The sequence below is a fragment of the Epinephelus lanceolatus genome, chromosome 15 (genome assembly GCF_041903045.1).
Source record: "Epinephelus lanceolatus isolate andai-2023 chromosome 15, ASM4190304v1, whole genome shotgun sequence".
Taxonomy (NCBI): domain Eukaryota; kingdom Metazoa; phylum Chordata; class Actinopteri; order Perciformes; family Serranidae; genus Epinephelus; species Epinephelus lanceolatus.
In genome coordinates, this window is record NC_135748.1 from 18,188,870 (window position 1) to 18,210,609 (window position 21,740).

The 21,740-nt window shown below is 40.2% G+C and overlaps 2 protein-coding genes across 3 annotated transcripts; both read left to right on the forward strand.

The window, feature by feature from the left end:
- Positions 1-6,386: 6,386 nt before the first annotated feature.
- Positions 6,387-12,564, forward strand: tmem39b (transmembrane protein 39B). Its single transcript, XM_033642135.2, has 9 exons — positions 6,387-6,524; positions 7,195-7,397; positions 7,681-7,900; positions 8,093-8,176; positions 8,901-9,055; positions 9,809-10,142; positions 11,674-11,861; positions 11,957-12,077; positions 12,185-12,564. The coding sequence occupies exons 2-9, from the start codon at positions 7,267-7,269 to the stop codon at positions 12,416-12,418; spliced, it is 1,467 nt and encodes a 488-aa protein (XP_033498026.1). The 5' UTR covers positions 6,387-6,524; positions 7,195-7,266; the 3' UTR covers positions 12,419-12,564.
- A 2,485-nt stretch (positions 12,565-15,049) lies between these two features.
- ccdc28b (coiled-coil domain containing 28B) lies at positions 15,050-20,763 on the forward strand. 2 transcript variants are annotated; one of them, XM_033641924.2, is made up of 6 exons: positions 15,050-15,189; positions 16,352-16,780; positions 17,657-17,829; positions 18,078-18,232; positions 19,363-19,385; positions 19,505-20,763. In XM_033641924.2, exons 2-6 carry the CDS (start codon positions 16,545-16,547, stop codon positions 19,557-19,559), a joined length of 642 nt encoding a protein of 213 aa, XP_033497815.1. In that variant the 5' UTR covers positions 15,050-15,189; positions 16,352-16,544; the 3' UTR covers positions 19,560-20,763. The 2 variants fall into 2 exon arrangements, with proteins under 2 accessions (XP_033497815.1, XP_033497817.1); XM_033641926.2 differs by having other exon boundaries at positions 17,660-17,829.
- Positions 20,764-21,740: the final 977 nt, after the last annotated feature.

Consider the following 21,740-nt stretch of genomic DNA (forward strand, 5'->3'; position numbering starts at 1 on the left):
TCGGTACATTTGTTGCAAAGTCTCAACGGTAAACACATCGAAAACAACATGGATTTTAAAAAGTGTCAAGATCTCACGTCTACCTTAAAGCAGTCCGTTTGTCAGTGACAGCAGGTCTTAAGATGAGGTCCAGGAGCAAAAGGTCTCAGTTTGTGGTGTGTTTTCCAGAAAAAACGTCGAGTGAAAGTTTTGTGCTGCTTGTCTCTCCGACAGAAAGTTTGTTCTGATTTAAATGACTAAACGTGTGAAAAGATGCACTTAGAGACCATTTGAAAAAGCCTCTAAAGCAGCATTTTACACTAAGTAAGCTACTCTGTTACCTAGGAGACACACAATTATTGAAACGGCACAAATTTACATCAGAGAAACACAACATGACTTTAAAGAGATACATAATTAGGCCTAACGTTATTGCAGACTTGAAATTACCTCAAACAGACACAAAATTACCGTAAAGCTACACAAAACTACCTCAGAGAGACAAAAACATACCTCAGAGACACAAAATCACCTCAGAGAGACACAACATGGTCTTTAAGAGACACAAAATCACCTCAAATAAGACAAAATGACTTAAAAAGTCACAAAATGATTTTGAGGAGAAACGTACCTCTGAGAGACACAACATTACCGCGAAGGGACACAAAATGGCCACAACAAATGCAAAATTACCTCAAAGAGACACTAAATGACCTCAGAGAGGCACAAGATTATCTTAGAGAGAAGCAAACAACAGAAAACAGGCAAAAACACCACAAACTCTGTGTGTCTTGCTCCTGTGTAGGAGAGGTGGTGGGGCCTTTTGCATATCTGTGCCCAGGGGCCCATTCTCTCATAATCTGCCCGTGCATACAGTAGACATATCTGTCTTTTACAGAGTGACATTTTTGCCAGATATTCAACAATATGCCAATTTAAATCTCTTTTGCTGAATGAGAAAAAGCCAGCACCATATGAGAAAAATCTCTCTCTGCAGTTAACAACTCTCTGTTGCTCTCACAGTATGATGACATAAAGATATTTAAACGATACTCATAATTGAACAATATCCTAAATATTGAGAAAATGGTTGAATTATGAGCATTATCAAATATTAAGGCTTCAGTGCTTGTGACACTGTTTGCATCACTGATGGCCTATATCACCAAGAAGTTAAATAATGTATAAGCTAAGCTACATTTTTATTAGCATGTTTATGCTAGGCTATTTGTTGGACAGATAAAACAGACAGTTGGTGAACCAAAGAAAGTAGCTTCAGATAAACTTATTCAGACTTGGTAACAGTCAAACGTCAGTCCAATTTGATTCATTTATTCTAAAATAGTACTGATGTAGGCAAAATATCGCCAGTATTAGTGATATTTGGCCTACGTCGGTACATTTGTTGTAAAGTCTCAAAGGTAACGTTAAACACACCGAAAACAACATGGATTTTAAGAAGTGTCAAAATCTCATGTCTACCTTAAAGCAGTCCGTTTGTCAGTGACAGCAGGTCTTAAGATGAGGTCCAGGAGCAAAAGGTCTCAGTTTGTGGTGTGTTTTCCAGAAAAAACGTCGAGTGAAAGTTTTGTGCTGCTTGTCTCTCCGACAGAAAGTTTGTTCTGATTTAAATGACTAAACGTGTGAAAAGATGCACGTAAAGACCACATAGCAACCATGGAACCATCCGGTCCGTAACAATATGTTTGACCCAGAGAGGAATCTTGAAGGATGGCCATCAGACGAACGATGCACAGTTTTACCGTGTTTCTGACATGGATGTGTGAAACGCAACTTTCAGCGTCAACATATAATTGCCGTTAGTTGAAACTCTGATCAGCTGCGCTGTGATGCAGGGCCGTAATCACCGATTTAACACTGGGGGGACCATTGTAAATCACCACTAACCCCCTGGGTGATTTTTTTTTAGAAACTTTACAGCTAAATTGACCATTTTACAGCAATTTGAAAAACAAATCTTGGATCAGGAGTTTTCAGAGTTTAGATGTCTGAGTGCCATTTTAAGGAGCCAGAATATGATTGAGGGACACACAGGAAAAGTGCACACTGTGACTTTTTTATGTCATTTTTAGGCACAACACACTGAACTATGCTTTTTTTATGAATTTGTTATAACTTTTGATGACTTTTTTTAAGGTTGGGTTACTTTAAGAGCTCTCTGCATATCAGACAGTTTTGCTTTTACACACAGATTCCAGGGAGATTTCATAAAAACATCTGGAACACAGCAGTCGTCCTCAGGATGAGTCCAGCTCCACCACAGCAGTCGGGATATTTTAATAATAGCTAACTAAAATATATATAAACTCCATTTCCCTTGATCCAATAAATGTATTTTCTGTCCTGTCCAGGTTATTATAATATGGAGTTTCAAATGTGTTGCTAAAATGTGACATCATTGTGCGCATCGAAGCGCACCGTCCATATTTACCATATCCACATTTTAATACACTGCCAGACTTTGCAGTGGGCCTTCAGATTCTTTTTTTTTTCAGGAGCCTCAGGAGCAAGGTAGAATAACAGAGAAGAAGGTATCAGATGAAGCACCACGCTCCCTTGGGTAATCAAGTAGGTCTAAGCTCCTATGAGTGCTTGGTGTTACAGTTGTGTATATGTTCTGTGCTGCTGTCCCTTTTTCCCTCTCGTGTAGATCTGCCTAGGTGTGCTGCATTACCTAACGAGGTGCAGCACACCTGGCATGGAGAAGGTGCTTAAGAGCTCCTGTGCCAGCAGCAGAGGAGGGAGGCCCCTGGTGTGGGGACTGCTGGTCCTGCTGCCTCTCACAGTGGGATTTTTGTTGTCTTGTCTGCTTGTTTTCATTCGGATAAATCCCATGGATTTGAGTGTTTGAAAGGCATTAGATCATCCTCCCCAGTATGACATGAACACTTCAGGCGAACCAAAGCCCCAGAGACCGCCACAGAAACGAGCTAAGCACTGAATATTACTCGTGTCAGCTCAGATATGTAAATAGTTTGTAGTTTAAGTTCAGATTTGTAGTTTAAGGTTAAGTTCAGTAGTTTAAGGTTAAGTGTTGCAGCTGTGTTCTGCAAGATGACAAACTCCCCTCCACCTCTGTCACACAGCCATTTACTGCCTCCACCCTCTGCCTACAGGTTTTACCAGCCAATTGCTGCCACATGCTCCACCTACAGACGTTGGACAAACATCTCCACCAGCAGCCTCTGAAGTTTCCTGCTCCACCTTACATTCATAGCTTCTAACAGCCACGGTCAGATTCAAGTTCTGCCATCCACAGCCTCTGCCAACAACCTGCACCTCCACCTGCAGATTCTGGCAGACTGCTGTGGCCAAACCGCCTCTAAACTGTCTTGCTCCACCCTATACCAAAAGACCGTTACAGCTACGCTCAAGTTTAAACTGTCCAAACCTCCACCTACAGCCTCTGCCAGCAACCAGCACCTCCGCCACCACCTGCAGATTCGGGCAGAGAGCTGCAGCCAAACATCCATCTACCACCTCTAAACTGTTCTGCTCCACCCTACACTAAAAGCCTGTCACAACCATGATGAGATTTAAACTGGTCAAACCTCCACCTACAGCCTGTGCCAGCAACCTGCGGTCACCGCCTCCACCTGCAGATTCTGGTAGACTGCTGCGGCCAAACCTCCACCTATTACAGCTTCTGCCAGCAACCTGCACCTCCACCTCCACCTGCAGATTCTGGCAGATGGCTGTTGTCAAACTATCTCCAACAGACTAAACCAGAGTCCTTCACTGATGCCTCCACCTGCAGATTCTTGCAACAACTGTAGCTCCATCTCCACCCTCCTGCAGCAACCTGCACCTCAGACTCCAATCCTTTTGCCATGTGAAGACCTCAGTGGAACAGCAGGGACCAGAGATCCACTTGTAAATACAACCATTCAGATAACATGTAACAATGCTGTGTAATAGTAGCCTGGGTTGATAAACTAAAGCCATCTGTCTGTTTACAGTCTGTTTACATATTCTTCTTCTTCTTACAGGTATTTCCATACGCTGTGTAAGGTCTTTTTATGTGGTCTTCTTCAGGCCCCGTTGGACTTCATGGACTCCCAGATACATCAGGAGCTGATCGAGCCCATTTTTCATTGGTGTTAGATAATTTTTGTGATCTGTTGCTATATTATTAAATTGGCTTGTGTTGAATTTGCTTAAAAATGCCACTGTGTCTGTCAGTGTCTTATATTGTTAGAAAGTTACAACAGTTAGACATGTTGCAAAAAAAAAGTCTTGAGCTTTTCAGCTCCTAATAATCCATCAGCAAAAGCTCATCAGTCAAGTAGAATCATACAAATGTTTAAAAATGTTTCATTATTATTTTTTAATGAAAACAAACCAAAAACAAAAATTAACTTCCTACACGAAAACACACTGTCATTTCTGACGACAAATAGTGACAAAACAAGAAGTTCAGAGATGGTTGAAAAGGATGATTTAGTTAGTCAAAATAAATAATCGACTGTCCCATATGAAATAAACACTCTCAGGAAGCTGTGGTCAGAAAAAAATGGTTCCAGACACAACAAGGTTCACTGTTATCATCTTTCAATGAAAAACTGAATTGTATTGATAGAAATATAATTCTTGGAGAATGAAAATAAATCATAATGTAACCTTAAAGACATAAACTGCACCATGATGGATTCATTAAGGATTTATTACATATTTACAAGACTATGAACAGCCGTTTTTGTGACTGAGGGCAAGTGCTAGGTTGTAAACCTAACCAACCCAGTGGTCACCACAAACTATCCAATCACCATGGCCTTAACCACTCACCTATGTCAACGGATGGAGGAGATTTTTATATAATTTTATATTATGGACCATATACATATATAGTGTATCCAGTATAATTGTATACTAAATACACACAGTTATCTGATTGCTTGGTAGAACCTCCTCACATGCTTACATATTACAGTAAGCTAAAACATGCTAATAATGAGTTCATGAGTTAGTGCATACAACTTTAGAGAAACCAAAAATATAAATGGTGAATTAAATCCTAATATCAGCACACTATGGCAATAACGGCCAATTTATAGAGTACTGACTGTATTTTAATCAAGTCCACATTCTTCATGGGTCCACTGTAACTGATGAGCTTTTATTGCTACAATAACACATTTATAGTATCATGTAAACCATGTGAGTTCACTCCCAGAAAATAAGTAGAAAACTCTTTTCTGACTTTGAATAATTAATTTCAAGGCCCGTTTGTTGTCAATAACACAACTTTCAATGACATCACATCCTGAGCTGGATCACAATATGTCATATACTGCACTGGGCGCCCTGATTATTGAGCTCCTACACAGCATAGCCTTAAATCACCATTTTGAAATGCTACACCTGTTGGGTGTGTGTATTATCTTGGAAAAGGCGCACACTAACATAGATCTTTACGAATTTGTGACCAAAATTTGAGAGAAATACATCCAAAAAAAAAGAAAAAGTCTGAGATCTTCGACTTAAACCTGTGAAAAATGGGAGCAAAAACAAAATTGTTGCATTTAAAGTTTTGTTCAGTAAATATTGTTTTGTGTTTTTTTCCCCACTCATGTCCATGTACAACAACTAAATTCACAATCAAAATAACTTCAATACATATTCCATGACCAAAAAAAGAGCAATCTTATTTGACCTGCCCCTCCCTCAAAATACAAAATAATCAGAAAAAATAGACGGTCTGTCAGTTACAGTTGATAACCAATACCTACAGTAACTTCAGACAGAAAAATTAATAAACAGAGATGAATGGAGAGCCATAAATAATGTCTCCTTCAACAAGGGGCAGCTTCTACATAGTCCATGGGCCAGACCAGATTTCAGTACCACTCAAGGTGGCAAAACTTAGTAATAATTTATGAAAATGTCCTTGTCTGTAGATGATATTTTGAAGGGCTTAAAGCAAAGGTATAATATGTGCGAAAATTGGAAAAAAATGTGTGTCATTGACTGTTTAAAGGGAGACAGTTACCTCCATATTTGTCAGTAAGATTAACAATTGGGCTTGAATGAAAGCCATGAAGGCCCCCTTTAAAATGACACCAAACACAATATTGTAAAACATTGAAAAATGTCCTGACCATGAGCTTAAACCAGGATATGCACCAGTGTCTAAAATGCAATTTACTTTAGGGGGTGGGGCACTAAATGAGCTGGTTACTGTGACACAGCTGCCTCTCAGGAGTGTCTGTCAAACCAAAAATAACTACAGACATGGACATTTTCATAAATTATTAGTATCATTAAAACACCCTGCTCTTTCCTCCTTGTTACTGCTGTGTGAATATCGGCGGAATGTCCCTTTAAATGTCTCTCCTCCCATAGGTCGCTAATATATCCGCGCCCCCATCTACCAGCAGCTAGTCCCACATCAACAATGACTGTCTCCGCTGATTTCCACGGAAAACACACCAGTATTTCAGTAAATATGCTGAAAATTTATTGCGTTTAACTCGTTATTAATGCAACAGAGCAGCGTTTAACGCAGACGACACAGACTGCCACTGGTAAGCTTTTATTTTCTTGTCTAGCCTGTTTGGTAGGTTGGCTGGAAGCTAGCTAGCTAGCCAGAGATACTGTTAGCATAGCAAGGCCTCAATCTTTGTATTAAATCAAGCATGGTGTTGGTGGACACATCGGGGTCCGTCGCTCATTGTACAGATCCACGTTGTTGTCGCCTCCTGGCTCATATCTCGACCTGAAACTGGCTCTCATGAGACATTTTAACCCGGGAACAGATCAGATTAAGATGCTACTTAGCTAGCTCGCAGTGTCAGTTTCCGCAAAACTTGCACTGTATCAAAAGATGCTATGCAGCTAGTGCCAACTTGTTTAGTGCTGGCTGTTTTTGATGCATATTTATGAGGGAGGGTTTTGCAGATTCATGTGGCTCTGCACGTGCTGTGTTTGGTCGTAAAACCTCAAACTTGCTAATTCATGTTTATGTTGTTTGTTATGACTGTGCACCACTCCTTCCATTATCAGCAGCATGACTAATCCAATCACTGACCAAATTACAGCTTCATTACTAAGTGACTGATGCTTTGCCATTCAATTATATCCTTTGTGATACATACCACAGACTATTTTAATCATTTACACCCGTCAGCCATTATATATTATTAGATAATATTGGATATTTGATGTGCTCTGTGTCTGCTCTCTTCTATTAAACAGGTGCAACCACAAGGTGAGAAATCATAAAACCAGTTGCATAGCTGGGAGAAGTGAGCCGTGGGTGTGTCTGCGATGGCTGGTGGAAGGAGAGGAGCAAACCGTACCACGTACTGCAGACCTCCACTAAGCAGTGAACCAGGCTCGGTCAGCAATGGGAACCACTCGACCAGCTCCCCGGTCACAGGGGTGCGATCTCGTACGAGGTGAGCTCCAATACACTGCTGCTAAACACACACTGTTAGAGCTGAGAAATGAACATTGCAGCCTGGGAGTGTGAAAGGACTTCCTCTTATCTGGGGTCTCATTTATAAACATTGTGTATGCAAAAGATTAAGCATGAAAGAGGCGTACGACACTTCCTGTGCAAAAGTTGTGATCTATAAAAACAGACTTGATGGGAGAAACTTTGACACATCCTTAAGAATATTTGGAGGCAGGAAAGTGACGATGTAGATGGTGAGGTGGCTTTGTTTGTTTTGTTTGCAGGAATGGTTCGGGCACATGCATGTCCAGCCCCCCACTGGCTGCGCAGACGGTGGTTCCTCTAAAGCATTGTAAGATCCCCGAGTTATCCGTGGATCGTAACGTGCTGTTCGAGCTCCATCTTTTCTTCTGCCACCTCATCGCCCTCTTTGTCCATTACGTCAACATCTACAAGACCGTGTGGTGGTACCCTCCATCACACCCTCCCTCACACACATCACTGGTGAGCATCCGGCGGTCAGCTATTGACTGATGATCGTGTTTAATAAGGATAATGAATGCCATAGATTAATGTATCTCGAATTTTCCATATCTTACTGGTAACCTTAACTGGTACTTCAGGGCTGTGCTTACTTATGTATACAAAATGATGCAAGTGGGAGCAATGATACTGAGTCCATTTTATTATTTACAGAACTTTCACCTTATTGATTATAACATGCTGGTGTTTACAATCATCATACTGGCAAGGAGGTTAATCGCAGCAATTGTTAAAGAGGTAAGAATTCTACTTTTCTAACTGTCATCTAACTGTGTATCCATACTCAAATATAAAATAGCACAGTAAAAGTAAAGACAAAGTAAAGACTTAACTATTGCAGACACTGGACTTCATAGAATCGGTCCTGCACTGGGTGTACAAGCCTCAGATACACTCCTGCTCTCAAACATTCTCAAGGAAACACTCCATACTCGCTCCATTTCTCCTGCACTTTAATGCATGTGACTTCTCAGTCTCTTATTGAGAGCCTCCTTTGCTTTTCATTTAACTGCTGGTTTCACAGTCTGTCTGAAAGACAGAAACAGTCTAAATAGCATTGGTAAAATCTTGTTTCACAGGAGTGACACAAAGGGACTTGACCGGTTTTTGCAATTTTTCTCTGGTGCCATTAGGGCGTCGTTACGTTTTACCAGCTTCTAAGACTAACTGCTGTTTATAATCTCATTCCCTCTGTGATTCATCTTTTAAATTCTCTGTATTTGTTTTTTAATTGTTTTTATTTCTTTCACTGATGATCAAACTATTAACTTTTTTTCTATTTGTCGGTTCCTTGATTCCGCTGGGCTCCTTGGCGTATTTTTATTTATTACTCATCTTTATGCGTCTACATGTTACTCTGTGTTACAGTGTGTGTGCCAGGCAAGCTGTTCAAACAAGTTGCCCCTGGTGGGATTAATGAAGTCATCTGAATCTGAATATTTTGTCTTCCTCTCTCCTCCAGGCATCACAGAGTGGGAAACTATCCTTCCCTCATTCGATCTTTCTCGTGATGGCTCGGTTTGCTGTGCTGACGCTGACAGGCTGGAGCCTGTGCCGCTCCCTCATTTACCTGTTCAGAACATATTCAGTCCTCAGCCTCCTCTTCCTCTGCTACCCGTAAGTATGCACAGGGAGGACATGTAATAGGTGAGGGGCAGTCACAGTCGCCATCCACTGATTCTATTGTTAACAGTGTTGTTATAGTCTGTGCTATAGCTTTATCAAGTGGACAAATATTACATATAGTTCTCAGTGGACACACTGTATATAAGGGTCGTAGAAAGTTTGTGCTCACTTAAAAGTAGTCTGAACTGAGATCGTGATCTTGTGTTTATTTTCTCTCGAGCATTCTAGTGAAGAGCTTCCATTGAAAACATTCATTAAATATTAATAACTCAAAGCAGGTTGAAATAGATGTACCTCTCATTTCCTGGTAGGTCTGATAGTGCAGGACATTTGGATATGGTTAATGGGCTTGCAGTTGTATCGTGCCTCTCTAGGTTTTCGACCACTTGAAGTGCTTTTACACTACTTAATTTGGGGTTTAGTAACTTGCTCAAGGGCATGCGGACTGTAGGAGCCGATCCATTCTACCTCCTGAGCCACAGCTACCACAATGTGGTGTCTGGGTTTGCAAACATGCTGCATGAGTGGCCCGGTATATCATAAGCAGTTGACAGGCAGTGATGTTCAGAGGAAGGACAAGTTTAACATTAATCCAAATAAGGAAAACATTTTCATGATTCGTTATTATTCAGATTTTTAACTGCTGACACAAAGACTGTAGGAGCCATATTGGAGACTCCCTGGCAGTCTTGATGCAGGGTTTTAGGTGTTCTTCAAGTTAATCATAGCTATTGTTTCCCACAGATTCGGTATGTATATCCCTTTCTTCCGGCTGAGCTGTGACTTCCGGCGAGCTGGCCCACTCTCCCCCATCGCCAGCATCGGCTCCAAGGAGGTGGGCAGCGTGGGCCGGGGCAGGGACTACTTGACTGTGCTGAAGGAGACGTGGAAGCAGCACACCAGCCAGCTGTACGGCGTCCAGGCCATGCCAACGCACGCCTGCTGCCTCTCCCCAGATCTCATCCGTAAGGAGGTGGAATACCTGAAGATGGACTTCAACTGGAGGATGAAGGAGGTGCTCGTCAGCTCGATGCTCAGTGCTTATTATGTGGCCTTTGTACCCGTCTGGTTTGTCAAGGTAAGGAACTGTCTTAAAGGAGCTTTATATGATATTTACAGCATTATTGTAGCAGCAGACAGCTGTTTGCTGTGTAAAGATGCGTGGAGTAATGTCGTCCTGAGCAGAGGCAGCCTCTAAATCATGGTATAAACATTTTCATATCATGATTATAGTGACCGAAACTGTCACAATTATCAGTATTGTACAAATGTGGGGAAAATGTCCAAAAAGTATTGATACACACATTGAAATCATATCACTAAGTTTTAGACATTAAAGTTACGAATCCACTACCTCATGTATACATATGAAAACTATATTAAATGTGCATTAACATCAAAGGTAGCCTGTCTTTGTCACTGTATATGATTTCAATGGATCAGTAGCATCACTGGGTTTGCCTGCTGCCCAACCACTCTTTAAACAAAGGATTAGCAAAACAAAGCCACGTTGCATGCTGCAGCTGTGTGCTTGTGTCTGGAAGATAGGGTTGCGATAATATGAGATTTTTCTGGTACGATAATCGTCACTGAAAATATCTTGGTGTCACAGTATCACCATATATCTATCATCAGTTGAAATGACCTTTAACAGAATAAAAAAAAAAAAGGTTTTTTTTTTTTGTTTTTTTTTGGTTGAACAAATGCTTTAATATAAATGAAACTTGAAACTTTTTTAAATGCAAATATAAGTGAAAAGTCTGACAGTAAAGATGGAAAGGAAATGTGCACATGCAGATAAGAATCTGCGTTCAGTTGCATTTTTTTATACCGCAGATAAGCAAATGTACAAATTATGATAATCTATTTTTATGTGATAGTGTACAGTTTTGCAGTATAGAGTGATAGAGTGCTGCAGGGATGACGTTTTTTGTAGGCCAATGTGGAAGTTAGCGTCTCCTTGTCAGAAAGCCTATGGGATTTCCCCATTGAATTTTGGATTGTTGCAAAAAAATTAGCTCTGTGGTAAATAAATGTTTATGATACACATTTTGTTCAGCAAGATAATCTTCACAAATGAACCCCACTTTCATGATTATTGAAGCGTAAATGCAATTGCCAAAAGTAAAAAGCTAACATTATGCTGTAAACAAACTACTCAATGGTTGAATGACTTAAAGTTACCACCAAAGCAAGGCCGTAAAGCCATATTCAGCAAGACGATGTTCCGTAGCCTCATGTACGTAGGCACTTATTAGCAACCGCCTTTCTTAAGACAAAAGCGTAAAAATTCAAAAGCGGGCTGTCGTATTTTATGTTGCAGAACAAAACGCAAAAGTCTCTTTAGATCGTGTTAACCACAGACCTTATTTCAGTCATCTAATCAAAAACCCATTCAAATTACCCATAGACAAGGGAAGTGGGAGTGCTAAAATGCTAACTCATTTCCGGGTTTTAGGGCTCATTCCTGCACCACTTTACCGAGCTGTGACCCTAATGTGCTTTGAATATCACATAGAGCTCCTTTTATTCTAACTTTTAAAACATAGCTATATCATTTAATATGCTCCAATAATGCTTCTAATTTTTTCGCCTCTATCTTCCCTCAGAGTACGCAGTATGTGGACAAGCGTTGGTCCTGTGAGCTGTTCATCCTGGTGTCAGTCAGTACGTCAGTCATCCTCATGAGGCACTTGCTGCCACCTCGATACTGTGACCTGCTCCATAAAGCTGCAGCTCACCTGGGCTGCTGGCAGAAAGTAGACCCCTCGCTCTGCTCCAATGTTCTTCAGCACATGTATGTACTGCTCATGGTCTGTTACTGGGCTTTAGATCCATTTGGGCTAATTTGTTTCAGATCCTAATTTTTCTTTGCTTTCTCCCTTTGCACAGATGGACAGAAGAGTATATGTGGCCACAGGGAGTCCTGGTTAAACATAATAAGAACGTGTACAAGGCCATGGGTCACTACAATGTGGCAGTTCCATCAGATGTGTCCCATTATCGCTTCTATGTGAGTGTTCTTAAATAACCAAGTCGCGTAGAACACCACCAGATACTACTGATGCTACTTGCACGTACTGATGACTGACTGCATCCTGTCTCTTTCCCTCCCCCCAGTTCTTCTTCAACAAGCCTTTACGAATATTGAACATACTCATCATCCTGGAAGGTGCCATGATATTCTACCAGCTCTACTCGTTGATATGCTCAGTAAAGTGGCATCAGACGATATCACTGGCTCTGATTCTCTTCAGCAACTACTACGCTTTCTTCAAGCTTCTCAGAGACAGAATAGTCCTCGGAAAGGCATATTCTTACTCAAACAGCTCGTCAGACCAGAAAGTCAGTTAGACTTGGGTTTTATTATCGGGTCGCTTCACTTTGGAACAACACAAACATGCCTAAGAGCTCTGTATTTTTTCTACAAACTGCATTTTGTGTCACGTTTTTGTTCTGATCTGCCATAATAAAAAGAAATATTTTTGTATTACTTTAAAGGTTTGCTTTAGTTTTATTTGCTTCTAAAACATGTTCATGTTGTGACCACAAGAGGCCTCTGTGCTTCAAAAAAGGAACTCAGAATTTCTCAGGTCATAGGTATGAATTTGAGTAGACAGGGTACATTAGTTTACTCTTCATTGCTAAGGACACGGTCACGTCATGTTGCACAGTTAATGTGATTTCCCCGCTAATTTATTATTTTGATGTAAGCAAAGATTTTTAGCACTGAATCCTAATTACTCCCTGCTGAATACTAAATGTTGAAATTTAAATATGAAACTTAAATGAGTCACATTTTTTTAATTTAAAAAACTTAATATCACACTGGCAGTTTAAAAGATATTAATTCACTGCATGAATTCACATGGATGGTTTCCAAATTAATTGGTTTAAAGCTTTTTAATGCAGTGGGGTTAAAATGATCATAGCCTTCCTCTACATTTATAGCACTGCACTTTTCATAAAGCTGGAGTACTTGCCTGGGACAGATCCTTCTGTCACTCCTCTTCCATTTCCTTACTCCCCCATTAAAGTTTTTTTTTTCTTATCCGAGCTGACAGTGTAAGGATACATGGTGTTGTAATGCCCTTTGTTTAAATTCTTGATTTCAGAAAATACAGTGGTGAAAAGTAACAAAGTACAACTACGGCGTAAGTACATTTACTCAAGTGTTGCACAATTTTGAGGTACTCGTACTCTCCATTTTGTGCTACTTTATACCACTACACTACATTTCCAGGGTTTCTGTAGATCCTTAATAAGTCTTAAATTCAACCTTGTGAATATTAGGCCTTAAAGTTGTTAAATAGTCTTAAATTTAAATGAGGTGTTAATTGCCACAAACATTTAATCCTAATTTCATGAATCCATTTTTTAATCTTCATTAGTCAAAATGAGTCAAGCTCTTCTGGATAAAAATCCACGTTTCTAATGTTACAAATCTTTAAACCTTCCACTGAACCTAATACTGTCTTTTTACTTTTACTTTACATGTAGATTAACTTAACTCACTCTAATAACAATATTCCTACATAAAACCTACTGTTGTAGATGACCATATATTTACCTATATACTTACCTGCAATGCTTGAATAAGACGAAGATGATTTGTCAAATTTGGAAAATGATCATAAAAAGGTTTATAAAAGCAATAAATGTAAATTTCTAAAACCTTTAGACACAAAGGGAAATAATGTACTTTTGTACTCCACTACATTTATTTGACATTATGAGATACTCTCCATTTTGTGCTACTTTATACCACTACACTACATTTCCAGGGTTTCTGTAGATCCTTAAGAAGTCTTAAATTCAACCTTGTGAATATTAGGCCTTAAAGATGTATGTATATATATATATATATATAGCATTGTCATTAGACTTATTATTTTTTCAGTACATATATATATATATATATATATGTACTGAAAAATCTTTAAAAATTGATCTAGTAATGTGTCATTTTGTTAATACATTAAAGCCCTCGAAGATAATATATCACTGATCAAAAACATGAGTTTTGGGTCCTCTGTCATTTAAGCAGCGCATTTTGTGTGATCACGTGCAAAATAGCAAGCACACTAATAATCACTTTAATGTTGCAGTGGGTAAAGATGGAGCTCATTTTAAATGCTTTATAGACTGTTGGGTGGGTAAATCTATAATTATACAGTTGTTTATTTGTTTATTAAGTCTTTCAAGTAAATATTGCAAACTAATATACTGTAGGTAGTGGAGTGAAAGTACAATATTTCACTCCAAGGTGCTCCGAGGTGCTTGGTATGAAGTAGCATAAGATGTAAATACTCAGGTATCTAAATTTTTTTGCAAAGTATTCTGTTTCTATTCAATGCTAATTGCTAACAACTGATAATGTCAATGTCACAATTCATAATTAATCTGGAAACTAAAATAAAAAACAGGGTAAATAAGATGCCTAAAAAGATGCATAAAAAAGCATTAAAATAGAGCTTGTTCATAAAAAGATTCCCTGGGGAGGATCCCCCCCTACAGAGGTCCGGACTATGTCCCCACTGTCCTCAAATCCTAGATACGCCCCTGAGTAAAGCCATTAATCGAGGTAGCTGAGTAATTATCATATTTCAAGATGTCAGTGAAAGTGATGAGGATCATAAAGAAACATGAACACTGGCGTCACCATGTGGCCTGTTTATAGTATTTTCAAGTGCCAAGTACCTGCAATGGAAAAACCTCCAGGCTATAATATAAGTAAGATATTCGCACCATCAGCTGATCAGTGTCAAGCTTTGCTCAGCATGCTGTTGGCTGCACCTGTACGACAGTAAACAGTGACACCGACCTGCAGGGCTGCTCCTCCCCTGACACACACACACACACACACACCACACACACACAAAGGGGTGTACTGGCCCTTTAAGACGGATAAAGACGACAGCTCCGCACGAGCCGAGCGCATCGATGCCGCGCGCGGCTCTTTACATTTCATCAGTAATTTTCAGCGGTGCTGCGGAGTCGACTCACCAGCACTATACTGTATGAAGACTGCTGTAAATAAAGTGTACTTTGACGTTTTTAAATGGCGGGAGGAGAAATGCGACGCCGTGCTCAGCCAGGTTGCTCTCTGGTGCGTAATTGATTCGGTAAGTCGTTATTTGTGTCACTCGAGGACGATAAATCTGTTTACACGTCTGCTCTCACTCGGAATTTATCAGGATGGTGTCACAAACAGCTGTCTCCATTTTGTTCTTCTAATAGCTTTTCTTTAGTGTTGATATAATCCAAGTGAAGAAGGGTTTCAGCGTATAAAGTTGTCTTTGTGTATTACTGTAGGGGCCATCTTTGGATTCTACTTTGAACGGAGGCTGACGCAGTGTTAGGGAGATAACACACTATAACTGTGATTTCATCCCATTTTAATGGGGTGTAGTGTTAAATAGCCAAATAACAGACACCACAGTGACATAAATGCCCTCACTTTATCTGTATATGCACCAATAAACAACCACTGTACTGCTGTAATAGTTCAGAGGTTATGTTACTGAAAATGCCACATATATAACTAATGTTATCCAATACAAGTCCTGTAATACTGCCTTTAATTCACAGAAAAATATCATAATTCATTGCAGGTCTGTTGTATTTTATTGGCTTACTTCACAGTGTAAAATGTGCTGTTTTCTGGTCACCCACTGAGTGTAAATAGATAAGGGTAAGACCTTTAAACTCCACTATCCTACCATGGGGAAGCCTCAATAACAATGCAGTGTATTGATTTTCTCTTTCAGCCATTTGTCTGAAAGCTCTGTACATTCCATTTTAATAACATACACTACGCTCCTGTGGACTCATGTTACCTGTCTGTGCATTGCAGCCTTTCAAGTAGTAAAACATGAGAACACAATCCACTGCAGTGAAGCACTATGGATTTCTTGGATCATTTGTCTTGACTTGTGTGATTGGAAAAATGTCCCTTAAAATATTAATCGGGGGCGTCCTTCAGCTCACACATATTCTCTAAGGTCGTTCCACTTCGAGGCTGCTCTAAAAATATCTTTCTAGGCCACTGTTTCACTCCCTGTTTACACCTGGGAGGCATTATGGAAAAGGAAGAAGATTGCCTGCAAAACTTTCATCTCAGGTCGATCAGTGGTGTACTTTGTCTGTCACTTTTTATTGAGATGTAGTAGCATCCCTTCTGATGATTTAGATTTGTCTGTGACAGATATATTGATGCGATAACTTGGGGATGCTGTTAAACTAATGAAAGCACCACTAAATGCTTTTTTTTTTTTTTTTTTGCAGAGTGGAGAATCCTGAGCTGCAGCGCTAATTTTGGCACAGTCAGAATCCTCCATCCTTCTCTCAGGGAGGGGGAAGGCTGCTGGTTTTGAACTTCCTACCTTTGTTGCTGCGAAGGGACATCCTGTACACCAGCCAGGCAGTGCCCTCCTCATCATCTCACCCCCGGAGACCTTCTCTTTAAAGATAAATAATCATGGAGGACAAACGCAAGAAGCGGAGCCCAAAGGTGTCTCTCCCGCAGCCTCCTCCTCCCCCCATCAACCCCCGCAAACTCTCCGTCCTGCCTGCCAGCAAAAGTGCCACCTTCTCTCTTGGCCTGCCGCAGCCCCCCTCCCCCAAGAACAGAGGCAAATTCAAGAGGTCGATAGGAGCGCCAGGGCAGCCCAAAGAGGTGTTTACAGCCGTCGTAGCTCCACCAAAGACCGCCAGGTTTGTGTCTTAATGTAACAGGACATTTCTCCAGGAAACACAAACTGCTGCAAATACTCTGTACATTTTTTTGTCCTATCATCCTTTTTCAAACAGGTAACAGGCATTATTAGATAAGTCAGATCATATACAGTGTGCAGCATCTCCACCACAGCTACACCTGAGTATAGTAGAATAAGTCTATTATCTTGAAAGTGCGTCAGAATTAAATACACTATACTCATCATTTTGCACTGACATTTAAATATACAGGGAGAAGTCAACTAATTGTATAACTGGTGTATATGGTATATGAGCAGAGAAATTACTCTCTGTTTCCTGAAAATAGCTTATAGCTTACTCTGGTGCAGCGAAGTGTCTGTGCACTGTCCCTGTTAAATAAATAGATAAATAAATAAAATTTTAACTGACATTTATTGGATAATGGTGAATAATGTTCAGCATGTAGCAACAAAGCTAAGCCTTTGTAAAAGAGTCAGGAAAATGGGCAAACTCACTGGTAACATCTGTTATATAGTGTTATTTAGGTTTTTTAGCTTTAGTCTCTATAAGCCACAGGTCATACCAGACCAAGTATAGTATAGCAGCAAAAACCCAAAGTGTTTTGAACTGAGTATGGGTTGTTTCTATTGCTTATGAATTCAAGTTTTCATTTTTTAAAGGAGGATTGTGTTATTTTTTCCTCTGAATGCTATTAAGTCTCACTTAAACGGTTATCAAATCACTATGGCAAGTTGCATTTTACCTTAAAATTTAGCTTAAGTACTGTATGCATGTGATGAGACGACTGAGGGCGTGGCTGTTTTTTAAATAATGTTGTCACTGAGTTATAATAACTCATTACACATGAGTGTGATGTTTCTGTTTGCTTTCCAGCAGGCCCCACAAGGAGAAGCCCAGGGCCCCCCAGCCTGCCGGGCCCAGTAAAGTAGTCCAGTCTTCCCCCCTGCAGCACTCCTTTCTCACAGATGTCTCAGATGTGAGAGAGATGGAAGGAGGCCTCCTCAACCTCCTCAATGACTTTCACTCAGGCAAACTACAGGCTTTCGGTAAGATAACCTTGATTAGAGAGAGGCCACCAAGGGAATATTCTGTTACAGGCTGGAAATAAAGCCAGTTGAAAAGTGGCTTTGTTAAACGAATCAAGCTGAAATCAAATAGCTGTGGTGCTATTTTTACACATCAGGTGTCATGGAAATACTTATGACTTTGCTGTAATCCTCCCACAGCCACAAGATATGACACTTTGTGTCTTTGAGAAGTTACACCTGTCTTATTTCACTCATCTGTTTCCTAGGTAAAGTTTGCTCCTTTGAGCAGCTGGAGCATGTACGTGAAATGCAGGAGAAGCTGGCCCGACTGCACTTCAGCCTCGACAGCCATGTGGAGGAGCTTTCAGAGGACCAGAGGAAGTGTGCCTCCGACCACAACCTGGAACACCTGCTGTGTAACGTAAGCAAAAAGCACAGCAGCATCCTCATCTGTGTTGTTTCTTTTGATAAACAAGGGACATGTAATCTCAGTTTTCACCAGGTTATGAACTTGGATGCATCTTTGAATATCCAGTACCTTTTAAATTGCCAAAACTGCCTGCTGAATTTTAAAGAATAATATTTGTCATTGAGGACAAGCCACTGAAATGGCACCTAAACTCACCACAGAAATGTCTACTCCAGTTTAGTTGGGCTCGCAGGGCGAGGCAGGTTTCACTGATGTGTTTTTACAAACGGTCGCGCCTGAGGCTGAGCAGTAAGGTACACATAATACTGAAATTATTTCCCCACACGTTGTTTTTATTCTTAAGCAAGGCCGAAGCCAAATGATATAGTCACAGCTTAAAAACAGTGTAATAAAAAAACCAGGAGAGAATTAAATTATTAGGTCATAGGAGCACTTCAGTACAGTCATGAACTGCCCACAAAGGGTCATGGAATATTTCAGCAGGATAGTAGTTAAATAATGCAGTGTGTGTGCATTTTTGAGAGCCTCACAGGTCAGAAGAGTCAGGCATTTATTCCATGTACGTCAAGCTCATGACTTACAGTAACTTGTAAGCAACAAATCGAGTTTCTCTTCCATTCACGCTCAGCTGTGAAGCATCTCTGAGATTAGTCATATGACAGTGTTAGAGCTGTTGTACGCTCTGATTCTACTATGTTTAAATGTTAAACATTATCCAGCACAAACAGCAATGTGTAGTCCAAGAATGCCTTGAAAGAGTTTCTATTGTTAGCGTGTTGCGTGGCTCCTAGTTACCCTCGCCTGGGGCTGGTATATTCACTGAGGGGAAGCTGCAGTGTGTGAGGGAGGTGAGAACAGGCAGATACTGCTGCCAGGAATACTTGGAGAGCAGATGGGCTGTGAAGTGACTTTCCCTTGTGCGGATAAGAAGGGAAGTTGACTAGTTGCTTTTGTAAACAATGCAGTCGCATGATAACAGTTTAATTCAAATATTGACCTGACACACAGGCCGTTATGTAACATGACCACAGTTAGTGATTAGTCCTTTTGTGCCACCACATCGTGTTCTATTTTTGGTTGTTCCTATTCTCAATAAACCTCTCACCCGTTTGTTCCCGCAGCTGGAGGAGCTCAGCACGTCAATGTATCCTTTCCTAATTAAATGACATTATTTATAGGGATCACCCAACACTCCAGGCTCAGACAAATAATGTTTACAGCTCAAAATTCATCTGTGTGAATCCTTAACGTGTCCGCGTTCAGACAAAAGCTCCACTTGGCTGAGAACCAGGACCTGCCCAAGACACCTGGTCCCTGACAAAGTGAGGCGCGGAGCACAGCGACCACACACTCATCTTCTCCCAACATCTAACCAGTCCAGGTTGCCATGGAATTGATCCAGCTGCCTTAGTAACAGAATGGAAAGATCCACAGGAAGAGGAGGAGGAGCTATTTTTCCGTTTGGTCGGTGAAGCCGAGGGAACAATATAGTGACTCAAAGCAGCAGAGCATTAAATGAACACTCAACCAAAACCATAAAGCCCTCATTCATGGCACAAGAAATGATCAGAGGGTTTACTTAACAGTTGTGTTTGATAAAATATGTTGTGTTTAAGTTTTCGACATGGTCAAGGAATTAGTATCATCATTTTCAAACAATGCAGGTGCACTCTTTGGTTATCTATTTGTGTTCCAATTTCCGTCACAAAAAGCACATTTCATGACAGTTGAAGAAGTTGTATGTATTTCATAGTATGCCTTTTGTCTTTTGCATCATTCGCAAAGGGAAGAAATTTGAGCCATACTTAAGTAGCAAACATATTTGGCCCTTGTCGACAACACCACTGTGGTTAGCTCAGAATTTTAAAGGGAGTTTTCACTTTTGCTATTATCCTGAATATGCTCCGCCATTTTTATAGCTTTGCTTTGAAAGTTTAATACTTAAAAAGCAGGCTGGATTTACTAAAAGCTGGGTGACCTTTGATATAACTGTTTAAATGGACTGTGTGAGAAGACACTAAATCTATGGTGAATGAACTTGTATAATGGTTTATATGTTATACCAATGTGCAGCACACCTACTGTTTTTGTTGACACTGATCGGTTAACAAAACTTGAGTTCATCAGTGCTTTATCAGGGTTGCCTTCAGGCTCAGTAGCAGCATCCCTCAGAGCATGAGCTCATCCACCCTGCTGTTGAAATGCTGTAAAATCACCTACTGTAACACGTGGGTCAAAGGACACTCACTTGTCTCTCATGATACTGTGTTGGATAGCAGATAGCAGAGTAATGTGGCTGGCATAAATCTCTGAACAGTACAATTTAAAAAATTGGCAGCTACTTTTATAGTTAAAAGTTTCGGGGATGACAGTATGATTTGCGTTTTATTTAATTTCAACCTTGGTAGTAATGTACCTTGGCCATACTATTTAATTCCTGACAAGCCAATTAAAGTGATAATAGTGATCCGTCTGAAACATCGAAGCATTTGTGCATTTTGGTTATTAAACATGTAATATGAGTCTGTCTCATTTTCTTTACTGCTTTCTAAGAACACCTCTTTTCTAAGGCCTTGGCCTGCATAGCCTCTACAGTCACACACTACATTTCTACTTGTCAAAGGTCCTTTACAGTCAGTGATTTTCTGTTGTTTTACACATTATAAGGAAAATTTACTATTGGCTTTACATAAGAATTAAGCACAGTCAAAACAACAAACTTGTGAAGTCTTGTGTATTCAGTAACTACCCATTAAAGGGATGGTTCACCCTAAAATCAGTTTATCAGTTAATGAGTTAGCAAGTTTTGGAGATATCGGCTGTAGACTTGTCTGCAAACTCAACAGCAATGTCTCTTTCCACAAATCATGACCCAGTGACCCCAAATAATCCACAGACCTTGTTGTGAGCAGTCTCATGTAGGAACTATTTTCTTTCTACTGAACTACACCCGCCAATCGTATCACCACCCAGAAGGAACTATGCATCTTCTCATGGATGAGAGGCTCGAGCCTGTGACAGTGCAAGATGTAAATATTAATGGTGTCATCCTTGGCTGAGCTGTAATGTTAGCTAGCTCAGTGGTGCTAGGTGAGCTAGCAGTAGATGCACGATTCCCTCTAAGCAGTGATTTGATTGGCGGGTGCAGTTTGGCAGAATGAAACTAGTTCCTACAAGAAACTGCTCACAAAAAGGTCTGTGGATTATCTTGAGAAACCAGGTCATGACTTCTGTGAAGAGATATTGCTGTTGAGTTTTTCACATGCACCACAAGCCGAGTGCCATCTAGTTCCATTATATTCAAAAGAAGGCAGACATCTCTACAGTTGATATCTCCAACACTCGGCAACTCACACTTAAACAATCTAGATTAATAAATAGCACTACAGGTAAGTGGAAGAATATGTATGTTTGTATTTTAGGGTGAACAATCCCTTTAATAAAGATAAATTTGGTACTTTAAAGGCATAGAATGTGTGAATTTAATTCACCTTTCAAA